Source organism: Schistocerca americana, chromosome 8, assembly GCF_021461395.2.
Source record: "Schistocerca americana isolate TAMUIC-IGC-003095 chromosome 8, iqSchAmer2.1, whole genome shotgun sequence".
In the NCBI taxonomy this organism is placed as follows: Eukaryota; Metazoa; Arthropoda; class Insecta; order Orthoptera; family Acrididae; genus Schistocerca; species Schistocerca americana.
This window is the reverse complement of record NC_060126.1, coordinates 442,790,867-442,808,142: the sequence shown is the minus strand read 5'-3', so window position 1 is coordinate 442,808,142 and position 17,276 is coordinate 442,790,867. Positions and strand designations below refer to the sequence as shown.

At 44.9% G+C, this 17,276-nt stretch overlaps 1 protein-coding gene across 1 annotated transcript in view; it reads left to right on the top strand.

Annotated features, from left to right (window-relative positions):
* Positions 1-17,276, top strand: part of LOC124545907 (somatomedin-B and thrombospondin type-1 domain-containing protein-like) — a 301,283-nt gene that overhangs the window by 262,501 nt on the left and 21,506 nt on the right. Inside the window, exon 3 of the mRNA XM_047124868.1 lies at positions 10,766-10,842. Coding sequence (XP_046980824.1) covers positions 10,766-10,842 — 77 coding nt within the window. The remainder of the gene's footprint in view (positions 1-10,765; positions 10,843-17,276) is intronic.

Below are 17,276 nucleotides of genomic sequence, written 5' to 3'. Positions count from 1 at the left end.
TCTTGGTACCATAACGTTCCTGAACTTAGCACGCATCCAGCCGTGGTAGCGGTTTCTCTACTACATTGTTTTTCGTGACGTGTTGAAATGTGCTCTGCATTAGAAAATTCCGGCACATGTGAGGTGCACTTCGTGGTTTTTGTTGGCAAGAAACTGCAAGCCAGTTGAATTTTATCGCGACCGTTATGACGTGTATGGAAAAAGAATGATCAGTGATAGCCAAGTGAGACAATGGTGCATTGATGTAAGAATACGCTTCCGCGGCCGTTGTCACAGTCAATAAAATTCTTCTGGGTTTGAGGCCGCATTATCATCTGTGAAATTCCGACGTTTCGGCGACTGTTGCTAGGTGCCTTCATCAGGGTGTATTGCTAACTGCTAACAGCAATACACCCTGATGAAGGCGCCTTGCAGCAGTCGCCGAAACGTCGGAATTTTACAGATAACAATGCGGCGTAACAATACTGGCGGAAGTAAAGCTGTGAGTACCGGACGTGAGTCGTGCTTCGGTAGCTCAGTTGGTAGAGCACTTGCCCGCGAAAGGCAAAGGTCCCGAGTTCGAGTCTCGGTCGGGCACACAGTTTTAATCTGCCAGGAAGTTTCATATCAGCGCACACTCCGCTGCAGAGTGAAAATCTCATTCTGGAAACATCCCCCAGGCTGTGGCTAAGCCATGTCTCCGCAATATCCTTTCTTTCAGGAGTTCTAGTTCTGCAAGGTTCGCAGAAGAGCTTCTGTAAAGTTTGGAAGGTAGGAGACGAGGTACTGGCGGAAGTAAAGCTGTGAGTACCGGACGTGAGTCGTGCTTCGGTAGCTCAGTTGGTAGAGCACTTGCCCGCGAAAGGCAAAGGTCCCGAGTTCGAGTCTCGGTCGGGCACACAGTTTTAATCTGCCAGGAAGTTTCATATCAGCGCACACTCCGCTGCAGAGTGAAAATCTCATTCTGTTTGGACAGAGTTAAGGGGAAGTTTACTATCTTTGGCCAGAAACAAGCATGTTCGTTAAGAAATATGTTATAGATATCAATGTCAAATTTGATCAAGGTGTTTATTGATATTTTCTGTACAAACTGGAATTTTTTCGACCGGAAATGTCGTAGAGCAAAGGCGGAAAGGCCGTCGGAACGAAACAAAATTTCACTGTAGACCTCCACGCGCGGTATGTCACAGGTCAGCCGGCTCACCTGAAATCAAAATTGAGTTGACGTTAGCGAAGTATATGATTCTTTAGGAGTTGTACCTAGCTTAAGTTATTTGGACCATAGGAAACAAAATAGCGGCCGTTTAAAAAAATAGGTTTTTTTCATCGATTTTTTTACTTCGTCGGCCAAGTAAAAATATTTGTAGTTGATGAACCGGAATAGAAGTGGTACAACTCCCAGACAACTTAGCTTCGTCGGAAGCAAATAATCATGCCAATCCGTTCAGTAGATTTGAAGTTACCATACCGCGCGATAAAAAAAAGTCATTTCGAGAAAAACGCGTTTGAAGTTTTGACTACATATAAGTGCAATATTACGCAACTTACGTTCAATCTGCTATTCCGGGTCCATAAACTATTCCTTCCTCTTCCTCATAGAGGGCGTTCTGCTCGATCTGGGCCATCTTGCGCTACTCCAGAGCCGCTCGTACGGCCGGTGACAAGCGGTTTTCGGCCGCTTGAATCCGGTGGTAGTCCGAATGCTTGGCGAACTGCGTCGAATAGAGTCCCAGGGTGACGTCCATCGTTGCCATGGTCTTCAGAGATGCTGAATACCCTTCCTTGAAGCTGCTCACTGCTAAGAAAGTCGCAATCTCCACAGTCTTCGCACCAGAATGCAAATGCTTGGAGGCTAACTTCCAAACACACGAGTTGAAACCTTCATTTCAATTTTGTGTTTCCTCCCAAGCAGCGGTACAATAACTCGTCTTCCGAAAGAAAAAAATTGGTGCGTGAAAAAGGCCGATTTCAGGCAGTTGCATTTTTTTGTTTAACCGCGAATAACAAACATTTCTGTCCCGTATTAGGAAAAACCGTTTCAGGAGTGGAATGTAAACACTTTTATGGATCCAAAAATGCAATTTATAAAAATCGATATTTTGAATCAAAAGATAGTAAAAAACTCGAAACGCAGTGCCGGTTTTTCCGGAAGGAAGGTGCTATGTTCCACACGTCACTGTTTCGGATTCAAGAAAGCCTTCGCAGAAGAATTGACAATAAACAAAGATTTGTAGCCACCTCGATCGCCGAACTTGTCTATTTGTGATTTTCATTTGTAAGGATATTTAGTTAGAAAAGTGGATGGAAAAAGGCCTAAAAGTTTACGCTAACTGTGGGAAACTCACGTGAAAACACTATAGCGTGAAGTGTGAATGAGCGTTCACACACAGTAATGCATAGGGATGCAGGACAAGCGCTTTCTATGTCTGTCGTTATTTTCAAATGTATTTTATGCTTTTAAGTGAAATGATGTTTTTCTGTGAATGAATGTGCGCGCGTACAACAGACGTGGATGCCGCTTTTATCTGGGGCTTGCTTTGTTTTTTAATATGGCGAAACATGAAAACAGTGTCGACACAGCTATATTCAGTCCGTGCGCTATCGCCGTTTCCAGCGGCCAGCGGTGGGACGTGGCGTGACTTTTCCTATCATACAACGATCGATCGATCCGATGTCCGCGGGTTGTGCACGCCGGCAGAGAGACGGCGCTGCCCATAATGAAACTCTGCCGGCACACTGCCTCTATTCAGAACCCGCCGGTCGGTGCCCACAGATGCGTGTTCAAGTTTTCATGCAGCTGCTTTAATGAATGTTTGGTCGACAGTGGGGGCGATTTTGATACACTGCCCATCCTCTGCTGGGAGTGCGGATTAGCAGAGACCATTAAACGATGTTACTGGAGCCGCGCAACTAATGCCGGTCGCAGTTCCGGGAGACAGCTCTCCGCTTAGGGGCTTACCGTGCCTGTCAGTCAAGTTAACGCCCGCCACCACTCGCTTCCGCTTTGAATGCACTGTCAATGCGGGAAACGCATCACTGTGCCGCCTCCGAGGCAACATTTTGTCAGTAAACACTGGGCGACCATTTGCGGCCGAGGCATTAGGGCGATTGTTTCCCAGCGCGTTCACCACTGGTTCTATTGCCCGTCTGTGATAGCCTTAATTGGCGGTAAATACGGAGTCTGTCCGCATGGCCTCTGAAGGGCTAGTCGGAGAATTACTTTCATTCTTGACAGGGCTGTGTTACTCGATTAATTGCGAGTCTTGCGACTTACTCTGAGGATGGCCGGACGATACGCGGCCGAAATATCTGGGGAAGAAATTTTAATTGCGCGGCTGCATGCTCGAAATTTAATGGACTATTCATTACGCCGCGAAAAGTTGAAAATCCACAGATATTTTATGTGTTTGTGAAAAAGGACAATGAAAAGAGACCTCTTGTCAGAGAAGTAATATTTTCAGAAAGAAACAAAAATGGTTGGTAATGTCTAAAGTATCCATTTTAGTTCTTTGCGTATTATAATTTACTTCATTCTGTACATGGTCCTATCGATTTGAAAGTTGTCTGAATCCTAAAGGGGTCCATAATAGCTTTAAAAGAAATCTATGTCAGTCTTCTGAAATCGGATCTCTTGTCGTTAAGGGGAAATAACATTGGCCCGACTAGAGGCCCCTTTTCAAAATATAGCAGCTGTGTATGTAATGCATCACACAATAGTAATACCTATATTGTAGAGGCGTTTTGAGGGGCTCACAGTAGCTTTGCATGAAAGAAAAACAATTTGTGATTAGAATAATGCTAGACCAGTGGTGCCTACACATATTGCCAATTTGCAGTTGACCATAACATACAATAAAAATGTCAATATTCTTTCTAAAACTGCAGCACGTGGGACGCTAATTTCTCTCAGTTTGGGGCCAGTTTACTTGGTTTTAAATTTATCTGCACTGTAATGTGCTATAGGTCTGGAGGGGTTAACCAATAAATATGTAATGTTAATTTGAAAAAAATCTCTGTACCATTTTTGAAAGGACATTTTAAGGGCAATTTATATGCAGAATTTTTTTGTGAAATATGTCCAATTGCAAAATGGTAATAAAGTGAAAATTTAAAACTCGGTACCTCAGGACAACCCTTTTCCAACACAAATATGCAACCTTTCGTAACTCACTCAAATTTAGAGATATAAATCTGTTGTTGTTGTGGTCATCAGTCCTGAGACTACTTTGATGCAGCTCTCCATGCTACTCTATCCTGTGCAAGCTGCTTCATCTCCCAGTACGTACTGCAGCTTACATCCTTCTGAATCTGCTCAGTGTATTCATCTCTTGGTCTCCCTCTGCGATTTTTACCCTCCACGCTGCCCTCCAATACTAAACTGGTGATCCCTTCATGCCTCAGAATATGCTCTACCAACCGATCCTTTCTTCTAGTCAAGTTGTGCCACAAACTACTATTATCCCCAATTCCATTCAATACCTCCTCATTAGTTATGTGATCTACTTATCTAATCTTCAGCAGTCTTCTGTAACACCATGTTTCGAAAGCTTCTATTCTCTTCTTGTCCAAACTATTTATCGTCCACGTTTCACTTCCATACATGGCTACACTCCATTCAAATACTTTCAGAAAAGACTTCGTGACCCTTAAATCTATACTCGATGTTAACAAATTTCTCTTCTTCAGAAACGCTTTCCTTCCCATTGCCAGTCTACATTTTATATCCGCTTTACTTCGACCATCATCAGTTATTTTGCTCCCCAAATCGCAAAACTCCTTTACTACTTTAAGTGTCTCATTTCCTGATCTAATTCCCTCAGCATCACCCGACTTAATTCGGCTACATTCCATTATCCTCAATTCGACTGCATTCCTTTATCCTCGTTTTGCATTTGTTGACGTTCATCTTATACTCTCCTTTCAAGACACTGTCCATTCCGCTCAACTCCTCTTCCAAGTCCTTTGCTGTCTCTGTCAGAATTACAATGTCATCGGCGAACCTCAAAGTTTTTATTTCTTCCCCATGGATTTTAGTACCTACTCCGAATTTTTCTTTTGTTTCCTTTACCGCTTGCTCAATATACAGATTGAAAACATTGGGGAGAGGCTACAACCCTGTCTCACTCCCTTCCCAACCACTGCTTCCCTTTCGTGCCCCTCGACTCTTATAACTGCAATCTGGTTTCTGTACAAATTGTAAATAGCCTTTCGCTCCCTGTATTTTACCCCTGCCACCTTCAGAATTTGAAAACATTGTCAAAAGCTTTCTCTAAGTCTACAAATGCTATAAACGTAGGTTTGCCTTTTCTCATTCTAGCTTCTAAGATAAGTTGTAGGGTCAGTATTACCTCTCGTGTTCCAGTATTTCTACGAAATCCAAACTGATCTTCCCCGAGGTCGGCTTCTACCAGTTTTTCCATTCGTCTGCACAGAATTCGCGTTAGTATTTTGCAGCCGTGACTTATTAAACTGATAGTTCGGTAATTTTCACACCTGTCAACACCTGTTTTCTTTGAGATTGGAATTACTATATTCTTCTTGAAGTCTGAGGTTATTTCGCCTGTCTCATACATTTTGCTCACCAGATGGTAGAGTTTTGTCAGGATTGGCTCTCCCAAGGCTGTCAGTAGTTCTAATGGAATGTTTTCTACACCCGGGCCCTTATTTCGACTTATGTCTTTCAGTGCTCTGTCAAACTCTTCACGCAGTATCATATCTCCCATTTCATCTTCCTCTACATCCTCTTTAATTTCCATAATACTGCCCTCAAGTAAATCGCCCTTGTACAGACACTCTATATACTCTTTCCACCTTTCTGCTTTCCCTTCTTTGCTTAGAACTGGGTTTCCATCTGAGCTCTTGATATTCATGCAAGTGGTTCTCGTTTCTCCAAAGGTCTCTTTAATTTTCCTGTAGGCAGTATCTATCTTACCGGCCGGCCGGAGTGGCCGAGCGGTTCTAGGCGTTTCAGTCTGGAACCGCGCGACCGCTACGGTCGCAGGTTCGTATCCTGGCTCGGGCATGGATGTGTGTGATGTCCTTAGGTTAGTTAGGTTTAAGTAGTTCTAAGTTCTAGGGGACTGATGACCTAAGATGTTAAGTCCCATAGTGCTCAGAGCCATTTGAACCATCTATCTTACCCCTAGTGAGATAAGCCTCTACATCCTTACATTGGTCCTCTATATATAAATCTATTTTTTTTTTTAAATGTTCACAATTTAATACTGAACGTAAAACTTAAAATAAGCCTGAGCCGATTAGCGCCTTGGGATCACTGTATCATAGAACTAGTAGTTTTTACATCAGAGTTACTTAAAATGACAGTAATTCTAATAATATAAACAGTGATCAAATGATAGTGATAGAATCAAAAATTACTTGAAACAGGAACTGAATGAATCTCACGACAATGTGAATAACAACACCGACTAATAAGAGATACTATTGTTAATAGGGTTTGCTACTAATGCTGGTGTTGCTGCTTCTACCGCCAATAATAATAATGATGATGGTAATAATAATAATACTAATTGTGATTATTGTTATTACTATTGTGGTTATTGTTAAATAATTAGCAGCAGTAGCAACAGCAGTAGTAATACTACAAACCCTAACAATAGTATTAGCCCTTTGTAGTCCTTAGCCGATATTTTTATTCACATTTTCATTAGATGGATTCAAATGAAAAAATTGATTACTAGAAAAGTATTGGGTGCAATACAAACTGCGTATGTTTGGAAAATCAGAAGTAACTAGGAGATCTACGAAAATATAAAGCATTAGAAGCGCTAGCACTGCGTAGATTTATCGTCATTGGACGCCTCTACCGAATGAGTAAAAAACCAGGCCAGCGAAGCAGATATTCTTATTTCAGAAAAATAAATCGATGATAGCCTACAAGGAAGTGCTGAAAAGTAACACCTCCGATTTTTTGTGTGTGAAAACTCTTAAGACTTTTTAAAATAAAAGAAACACTTTTAACATTCTGCATCTTTCTTTTTCATGTCAGTATACTTACACTCCTGGAAATTGAAATAAGAACACCGTGAATTCATTGTCCCAGGAAGGGGAAACTTTATTGACACATTCCTGGGGTCAGATACATCACATGATCACACTGACAGAACCACAGGCACATAGACACAGGCAACAGAGCATGCACAATGTCGGCACTAGTACAGTGTATATCCACCTTTCGCAGCAATGCAGGCTGCTATTCTCCCATGGAGACGATCGTAGAGATGCTGGATGTAGTCCTGTGGAACGGCTTGCCATGCCATTTCCACCTGGCGCCTCAGTTGGACCAGCGTTCGTGCTGGACGTGCAGACCGCGTGAGACGACGCTTCATCCAGTCCCAAACATGCTCAATGGGGGACAGATCCGGAGATCTTGCTGGCCAGGGTAGTTGACTTACACCTTCTAGAGCACGTTGGGTGGCACAGGATACATGCGGACGTGCATTGTCCTGTTGGAACAGCAAGTTCCCTTGCCGGTCTAGGAATGGTAGAACGATGGGTTCGATGACGGTTTGGATGTACCGTGCACTATTCAGTGTCCCCTCGACGATCACCAGTGGTGTACGGCCAGTGTAGGAGATCGCTCCCTACACCATGATGCCGGGTGTTGGCCCTGTGTGCCTCGGTCGTATGCAGTCCTGATTGTGGCGCTCACCTGCACGGCGCCAAACACGCATACGACCATCATTGGCACCAAGGCAGAAGCGACTCTCATCGCTGAAGACGACACGTCTCCATTCGTCCCTCCATTCACGCCTGTCGCGACGCCACTGGAGGCGGGCTGCACGATGTTGGGGCGTGAGCGGAAGACGGCCTAACGGTGTGCGGGACCGTAGCCCAGCTTCATGGAGACGGTTGCGAATGGTCCTCGCCGATACCCCAGGAGCAACAGTGTCCCTAATTTGCTGGGAAGTGGCGGTGCGGTCCCCTACGGCACTGCGTAGGATCCTACGGTCTTGGCGTGCATCCGTGCGTCGCTGCGGTCCGGTCCCAGGTCGACGGGCACGTGCACCTTCCGCCGACCACTGGCGACAACATCGATGTACTGTGGAGACCTCACGCCCCACGTGTTGAGCAATTCGGCGGTACGTCCACCCGGCCTCCCGCATGCCCACTATACGCCCTCGCTCAAAGTCCGTCAACTGCACATACGGTTCACGTCCACGCTGTCGCGGCATGCTACCAGTGTTAAAGACTGCGATGGAGCTCCGTATGCCACGGCAAACTGGCTGACACTGACGGCGGCGGTGCACAAATGCTGCGCAGCTAGCGCCATTCGACGGCCAACACCGCGGTTCCTGGTGTGTCCGCTGTGCCGTGCGTGTGATCATTGCTTGTACAGCCCTCTCGCAGTGTCCGGAGAAAGTATGGTGGGTCTGACACACCGGTGTCAATGTGTTCTTTTTTCCATTTCCAGGAGTGTATATTTCGACATCGTCATCCTGGTGAGGAACACATTTCTGCCAACGAGAGACCAGTTTATTGATCCCGTCACTGTAGAATGTCTGACTTTGTTGACTCAGCCACAACCTCACCTCTGCTTCTCCAGCTGCATAATTATCAAAGTGGTGTCCTCGAGAGTGTTCTTTAAGATTTGGAAACAGATGAGAATCGGATGGCACCAAGTAGAGACTGTACGAAGGTCGATCGATGGCAGTGAACGCAAGGCGTGGGATTGATGCATATGTGTGTGTTGTGGAATTGTCCATGTGTGGACGAATTCTTCGAATTCGTACTTCTAGTTTTCTGAGGCTCTCGCAGTATCTTGCATTTTGACTTGAATTCCAAATGCACCACAACCTGAACATCACAGAACACTGTGAGAATGACTACCTGCTGATGGCATGGTCCTGCACTTAATTGGCGTCGGTGAGCCTTTTTGACGGAAATCGATTGATGCTCTCCTGTTTTCGGGGTCAAAATAGTGAACGCATCTTTCATCGCATGTTGATAAGGATCACCTCGCTTCCACACTCAAAAAGCAAGAGAAATGGGTGACGGATGTCCAGTCTCCCCTGTTTCATTTCAGAAGTGAGCATTCGAGGCACCCACCGTGCGCAAAGATTTTTGTGTACCGCATTGATGGCGTGTAAATGCTCTCGTCATATGCTACACTTGCCTGAGAGCTGTGTCTGTGTTATCCGACGATTTTCTCTGATGCGTTCATGAGCCCGATTCCGATGAGTCGGTTGCCGTTCGTAATCGTCTACTCCGTGCTCTGTCACACTGGTTACGCTTAACGCCCGTTCATTACGAGCACGACAACCGAACTTCGAACATTACTGATGTCGATACAATCACCATCGTACATAGCTTTGATTCCTCTACGGATATCAGTTGGAGACGCTTTTTCTGTAGTTAGAAACTCGATTACAACCCGCTGTTTCTCACTCACCGGTGCAGCTACGTAACGCACCGCCATGTTTCACGCTACAATTCGGAGCCCTCTAGCGTAAGAGGGTCCCAGGTTGGGTTAGCGAAGCGTAAAATTCGATTTAGTACTATGCATGACTCGTAACAGAAATACTTTTTTTTTTTTTTTTAAATGGTAAAGTACTAAATTTTGAAGTGTTTCAAGGCAGAAGGAGTGACGGTTACTTACATTAAGCGGGAAATCCGGGTTCGATTCCCGGCCTGGCGCAAATTTTTCCCCGTTATCTATGACACATGTCAGTGCCCAGATATGGCTAACGTCAATAATACCTTTGAAGGCAGCGCGGAGTGGCTGTGTGGTTTGAGGCGCCATGTCACGGATTGCGTGGCCCCTCCCGCCGGAAGTTCGAGTCCTCCCTCGGGCAAGGCTGTGTGTGTTGTTATTACCGTAAGGTCGGTTAAGTTTGTCTCAATAGTGTGTAAGTCTAGGGACCTATGACTTCAGCAGTTTGGTCCCCTAGGAATTCACACACATTTCAAACCTTTGAACAAGAAATGAATCATCTTATGATTTCTTCCCTTTTGTACAATGCCTTCAACACTTGTGACTACCTCTTCTGCGTCGATCTTGGAAAATAAAATCTGTTTCTTGAAGTATTAGCAAATTATAGCAAACATAATTCAAAATGTTTCGAGATCTACACGCATCTTCCTTGTAAACGACAACGTTCTCCGTCTCATGGCTGTCCCTGATATCTTCCAAACTTCTCTTTCCGCCACTACTAAAACAGTTTCCCATTACACAAATACATTACTTTTCATAAGGCAACTAATCGTTCACATCCAGTCGTCTTAACACTTTCGATTCCTGTTGTTAGACTGACTCTACTCATCAACTGTTTCTCTTATGCTCACAAATTTTTGTTACACGGATAAAATATTCACTGTTGGAGAAGGGTCTAGAAATACACAGAGCTTACATTTATAAATTGAAAATAATATTACTACACAAATATCTTTTTTTTCTGTACACATGGCTACCTATAAAGACACACTGAAAATACAAAACAAGAAAAGGACATACACATATACAATTTTGAAACATATTCTGCGGAATATTGAACTGTTGAGGAGGCTTTCGCCTATTCATTGAAGCATCTGAAATATGGCCAGCACAGAGAATGTGATGGAGTACGAAGCCTAACACGAAATGGATAGCATACCTTTGTTTCAAGCTACATGTACTATATGGCTACGTAGTCCAGTCTCTCTAATGTAAATATGAGCGCTCACCACTTTGAAGAACGTTTAAGAATTCCGTACAGTATGCGTATTAGTAGAAGTTTGTTTGTACGCGAGGATGTCGTTCCTTGATGCCACTGTTGTCTTGTTGCAGGTACTGTGTGCAGTTTGAAGTTCTGAAGGCTTCCAAGGCATGCCGCAAGGAGACCAGCTACTCGTCTCTGAGAGAAGGTAAGTTCCGGTTGTTCTCTGAACACAGTAACAGTGACTATATTGGTTTTAACTCTTTCTGAATAATTACAATGCATTTGGGAGGCAATGTCGCATCCTCAGGTAATTTAGATGTTCGCCAACTCCGACCATAGCTTAAGTCTTTCTGAATATTTCGTCCCTAAATATAAATAAAACAGTTTACTGCGCTACTTACTGATTGTTTTTGCCTACGCGTTTCGATGGTTCACACTATCATCTTCAGGTGGAGAACTGCGTTGTTGTATTCCTGGTATTTGTGTAGAGCACAGACGCCTTTTCACAGCAGCACACAAAATGCTGCTAAGCAGGTTATGTTTCCTGTTTTTGTTGATGATGAAACTGATTTAAAGTTTAAAAAAATGAATTTGTAAGAGTAAAGTGTATTTACAACACGAGTGGAATCGAAAAGATGATGCATACTTCTATTTGTTGTATGTACTCCTCACTCATGTGTAAACGTAGCCTCTGAGATGTGAAACATCTTTGTCTGAAGTAATCCAAACATAATGTACAACGAAGAGCTGCTGTGGGAAAAAGTGTGAACCACCGAAACGCGTAGTGAGAATACAAATAATGGTTGACGCACTAAACAGCTTTAACTATACTACGTCTTTAATACGAAAAAAGTGAATGTTTACAGTTGTGTTTTCTCTTTCTTTGCTTTGTCATTTATCTTTAGCCTGGCTTGATTCTGTCAGGCAACTTTACTATCTTGCGACAATCTTTTCACTTCAGTGTTACTATTACATCCAACATCCTTTGTGATCTACTTTGTTTACTGCAGTCTCTCCTTGTCTGCCACTATCATTTTCCCCTCTCTACTGCTGCTTTCGGAAACAAGCTTAACTATGTATGCTGGAAATCCGTAAACGAGCTTAACTGTTTCTTGATGTCGTGGCAGTGTGCCACTAATTCCCCCTTATGACAAGGTTCTTCTACACTCTTTCGTCACCTATTCTTTGTATCACTTTAACGTTTCGTATTTTGTAGGTGCAATTAATTTTTTATGTTGTTCGACAGTGTCACATTTCACATGTTTGTAGTTTCTTCATTTTAATATTTCCGATGATCCAAGACTCACTTCCACACGACGGTGTGTTCCCGGTGTGCACGTTCAGGAGCTCCTTCCTCAATTCCATATCAGTATCCGACGTCAGTGGAGCTCTTTAATTGAAGAAAATTTCCTTCACGTATTCGTCTAATTTTGGTACGTTTCTTGCTTCTTAATCCTACTTGCTAGACAGGAAACTTCTCTCAATTGTACGAGTTGTGACGTCACGAAACGGTTTTCAGCGATCCAGGAAAATATTTGCTTTATTATAAATGCAGTCGTGGATCACAATGTTTATGACATCAGGTGATTAATTGCGGTCGTCTTCAGACCTGAGTAGAAACGTGTTTCATTATACATATCAGATGGTGCAATTAATAGCCATTTCGGCATCGTCAGACAAATAAAATTGTAGCATGCAAAGAACACCACTGAAGCGTACATACTGCACCTCAAGTTGCATACCACAATTTTGTTTGTTTGACGAAGTCGAAATGGCTGCACCATCACGTGTAATGGCTTGATACGCAAAATGCACCACGTGGATAGGAACGTTGCTGTTCACGATATATATAAATGATCTAGTAGAAAGCGTCGGATGCTCGTTAAGGCTATTCGCAGATGACGCCAGGAGACAGTAAGTATTTGCAGAACGACCTGAAGAGAACTGATGAATGGTGCAGCCTCTGGCAATTGACCCTGAACGTAAATAAATGTAACGTATTGCACATACATAGGAAAAGAAATCCACTACTGTACAGCTACGCTATTGATGACAAACAGCTGGAGACAGCGTCTGCCGTAAAATATCTAGGCGTGACTATCCAGAGAGACCTTAAGTGGAATGACCATATAAAACAGATAGTGGGAATTTATCGGAAGAATCTTAAGGAAATGTAACTTACCCATGAAAGAAGTGGCTTCATCTGTCTGGGATCCTTAGCAGGTAGGACAGATAGAGGAGATACAGAAGATCCAACGAAGAGCGGTGCGTTTCATCACGATATCGTTTAGCTGGCGAGAGAGCGTTACGGAGATGCTAAACAAACTCCACTGGCAGACGTTACAAGAGAGACGTTGTGCATCACGGAGAGATTTACTACTGAAATTTCGGGACAGCATTTCTCTAGAGGTGTCGGACAACGTAGTGCTTCCCCCACATACATCTCGAGTATTGACCACTAGGAGAAAATTCTAGAAATTAGAGCCAATACAGAGGCTTACCGACAATCATTCTTCCCACGCTCTATTCTTCCCACCCACTATAGTGGTAAGGAGAGTACCCTTCACCACACATCATTAGGTGGCTTGCAGAGTGTGATGTAGATGTAGAGTGGAGATGGTCATTAGCGACCGAAACTAATTATCTGATTACAAATAAAAATTGTGAACCAAGACCGGAATTAAATAAAGCAAATCCTCTCGATTATAGAATTATTGCGTCTTTCCCAACTTTGGTGTTGAGCAAGTCTTTATTTGTCGTTGTGCTATTCTCTGGCACCATTGTCGTTTCTCTGTTTATCCTTAAATTACACTGCCTGACAAACACAGTAAAGCAAAAACTTGAAGCACACAGAAGAGTACGAGGAAAAGAAACGAAACTTCACGGGTTGAGAGGGCATTTGATGGTACTTCAATGATTACAGCGTTGATTCAGATTTAGAGAACTTGGCAGTATGAGCCCACTTGTCAGCAGGACACGACATCGTACTCGGTACGGATGCACGCACTGACTGAGTCCTACAACTGTTGTATCAGTTCGCTGATATCCTGCTCCGTGGCAGCGAAACCGAAGTGACGTCTGAAATGGTTCAAATGGCTCTGGGCACTATGGGACTCAACTGCTGAGGTCATTAGTCCCCTAGAACTTAGAACTAGTTAAACCTAACTAACCTAAGGACATCACAAACATCCATGCCCGAGGCAGGATTCGAACCTGCGACCGTAGCGGTCTTGCGGTTCCAGACTGCAGCGCCTTTAACCGCACGGCCACGTCGGCCGGCGAAGTGACGTCTGAGCTAGCGCTAGACTTGTTCTGTAGGGGACAAATGTGTCGATGTTGCAAGCCACAGGAATACTCAGCGGTATGCAGACGCTTTGTTGAAACGCGTATCTGACGTGGACGAGCATTTTCCTGTTGAAAAATGGCAACGCGATACTGTCTACATCTATATACGATCGGCTGGTCGATTCACGATTCCTACCCGATAGTACGGGCCAAGGGATAATGTATGTCCTGCTTCCATTCTTCCTGTGGTCTCCACTGCAAAATGTCTGGTAGGCCATGCTCCACCGCCTGTGGCTGTCTACACAGTGATGGTGGATGTGGGACGGCTCCGTTTGATAGGCGCTCTGGCGTCTTCGTTGGCGTAGTCGTCCATTGACAGGGATGCCATCTTCCGAGCAGAAAATGTTTGTATGGGCATCTATTGACATTTTGTATGATTGCATCGTAGATACTCCGCAAGCCACTGTATGATACGTAGCGGAGGGTACCATGTTCCATTACTAGTCATTTCCTTTCCTGTTCCACTCGGAAATACAGCGAGGGAAAAGCGACTGTCTCTATACACTACTGGCCATTACAATTGCTACACCACGAAGATGACGTGCTATAGACGCGAAATTTAACCGACAGGAAGAAGATGCTGTGATATGCAAATGATTAGCTTTTCAGACCATTCACACAAGGTTGGCGCCGGTGGCGACACCTACAACGTACTGACATGAGGAAAGTTTCCAACCGATTTCCCATACACAAACAGCAGTTGACCGACGTTGCCTGGTGAAACGTTGTTGTGATGCCACGTGTAAGGCGTACCATCACGTTTCCGACTTTGATAAAGGTCGGATTGTAACCTATCGCGATTGCGGGTTACCGTATCGCGACATTGCTGCTCGCGTTGGTCGAGATCCAATGACTGTTAGCAGAATATGGAATCGGAGGTTTCAGGAGGGTAATACGGAACGCTGTGCTGGATCCCAACGGCCAGGTATCACTAGCAGTCGAGATGACAGGTATCTTATCCGCATGGCTGTAACGGATCGTGCAGCCACGTCTCGATCCCTGAGTCAACAGATGGGGACGTTTGCAAGACAACAACCAACTTCACGAACAGTTCGACGACGTTTGCAGCAGCATGGACTATCAGCTAGGAGACCTTACGGATCGTGCAGCCACGTCTCGATCCCTGAGTCAACAGATGGGGACGTTTGCAAGACAACAACCAACTGCACGAACAGTTCGACGACGTTTGCAGCAGCATGGACTATCAGCTAGGATACCATGGCTGCGGCTACCCCTGACGCTGCATCACAGACAGGAGCGCCTGCGATGGTGTACTCAACGACGAACCTGGGTGCACGAATGGCAAAACGTCATTTTTTCGGATGAATCCAGGTTCTGTTTACAGCATCATGATGGTCGCATCCGTGTTTGACGACATCGTGGTGAACGCACATTGGAAGCGTGTATTCGTCATCGCCATACTGGCGTATCACCCGGCGTGATGGTATGGGGTGCCATTGGTCACACGTCTCGGTCACCTCTTGTTCGCATTGATGGCACTTTGAACAGTGGACGTTACATTTCAGATGTGTTACGACCCGTGGCTCTACCCTTCATTCGATCCCTGCGAAACCCTACATTTGAGCAGGATAATGCACGACCGCATGTTGCAGGTCCTGTACGGGCCTTTCTGGATACAGAAAATGTTCGACTGCTGCCCTGGCAAGCATATTCTCCAGATCTGTCACCAATTGAAAACGTCTGGTCAATGATGGCCGAGCAACTGGCTCGTCACAATACGCCAGTCACTACTCTTGATGAACTGTGGTATCGTATTGAAGCTGCATGTGCAGCTGTACCTGTACACGCCATCCAAGTTCTGTTTGACTCAATGCCCAGGCGTATCAAGGCCGTTATTACGGCCAGAGGTGTTTGTTCGGGTTACTGATTTCTCAGGATCTATGCACCCAAATTGCGTGAAAATGTAATCACATGTCAGTCCTAGTATAATATATTTGTCCAATGAATACCCGTTTATCATCTGCATTTCTTCTTGGTGTAGCAATTTTAATGGCCAGTAGTGTACTTCCATATGAGCCCTGATTTCTCGTATCGTATCTTCGTGGTACTTACGCGCAATGTATGTTGGCAGCCATAGAATCGTTCGGCAGTCATGTTCAAATGACGGTTCTCTAAATTTTTTGAGTAGTCGCCGGAAGTCTGTCACATGAAGACGCAGGATGTCCCTGACATGTCGTTGAGCCGTCAGAGTTCCCGCAGTCACCACCAGAAGTGACCCTAAACTCAAAATTAAATTAAGAAAATATGATCTTTCGACTGGTTGCTGCGTATCTGGTAATTCCAACGGCTTGTTGACTCCATCCCAAGTCGAACAGCTGAACTACACAGGGCAGGTTATTATGGGGTATCCCATAACTTTTGTCACCTCAGTGTTAATGTATTAACAGTTATGGGGATTACGTTAGAAGTAAGGAAACTGCTGATCGTTAAAGAACCAGACAGGCTCGTTAAAGGCACAAAGAGGCTTCTTTACTCAAGAGGTGATGAGTCAGATGTAAAAGCACAGTAACAAATGCATTTGAAAACATAAAATGTCTCATTTCCAGTATCAGGACTGTACACTGCAGATTACCCTGCTAGTTACAAAGTTTCACCCACAACTTTTTCCGGACTGCTGATTTTTCATTATTTTATTGTTATATCTGAGTGTCAGAACTGGTTACAAACATTTTGCACACAAACTCGGTATGACAATTGTTTCAGATGTTGCCACTGGGTAGTAAGCCAGACAGTTGTAAGAGTTATCGTTGGCTGGCGCGGGTGAATGCCTTTCGGAGCTCGGGGAATGGGCTGCCGCCCATAATTGAGATTCCCCTGGCGCGTCCGCGGCATTGATCAAAGCGCCGGCGGCGTCGGACTGCGAGTTTGCCGGAGTTCCTTCGCCCCGTCGCGACCACTTTTTCTTTCGGCGCCGTCCGCGACCGCCTCTGCAGGCCCGGCCAATCTTTCCCCTCACGCTCCATTAGGTGCCCGCGCGGGACCCGATAGCGCACTCGACGGCCCAGTCGACTCGCGCTTCTAGTCGACTCGCACGAGTCGATAATCGCGTCCCGTCACGCAGTCTATTGACGCGGCGCGGCCAATAAGCCGTGCCCAATAAGCTGCGACCTCCAGGGCCGGTCACGCCAGACGCCCCGTCCAGCTGCTCGCGGACACCCGAATACCGGAAAGTGGCAGCCGCCATATGGTCGCCACAGTTTTCTGTTGCATATACGTCAGTTGTATAGGATTATGTGAATACATGATGTCATTCGGACATGTCTGGAACAACAG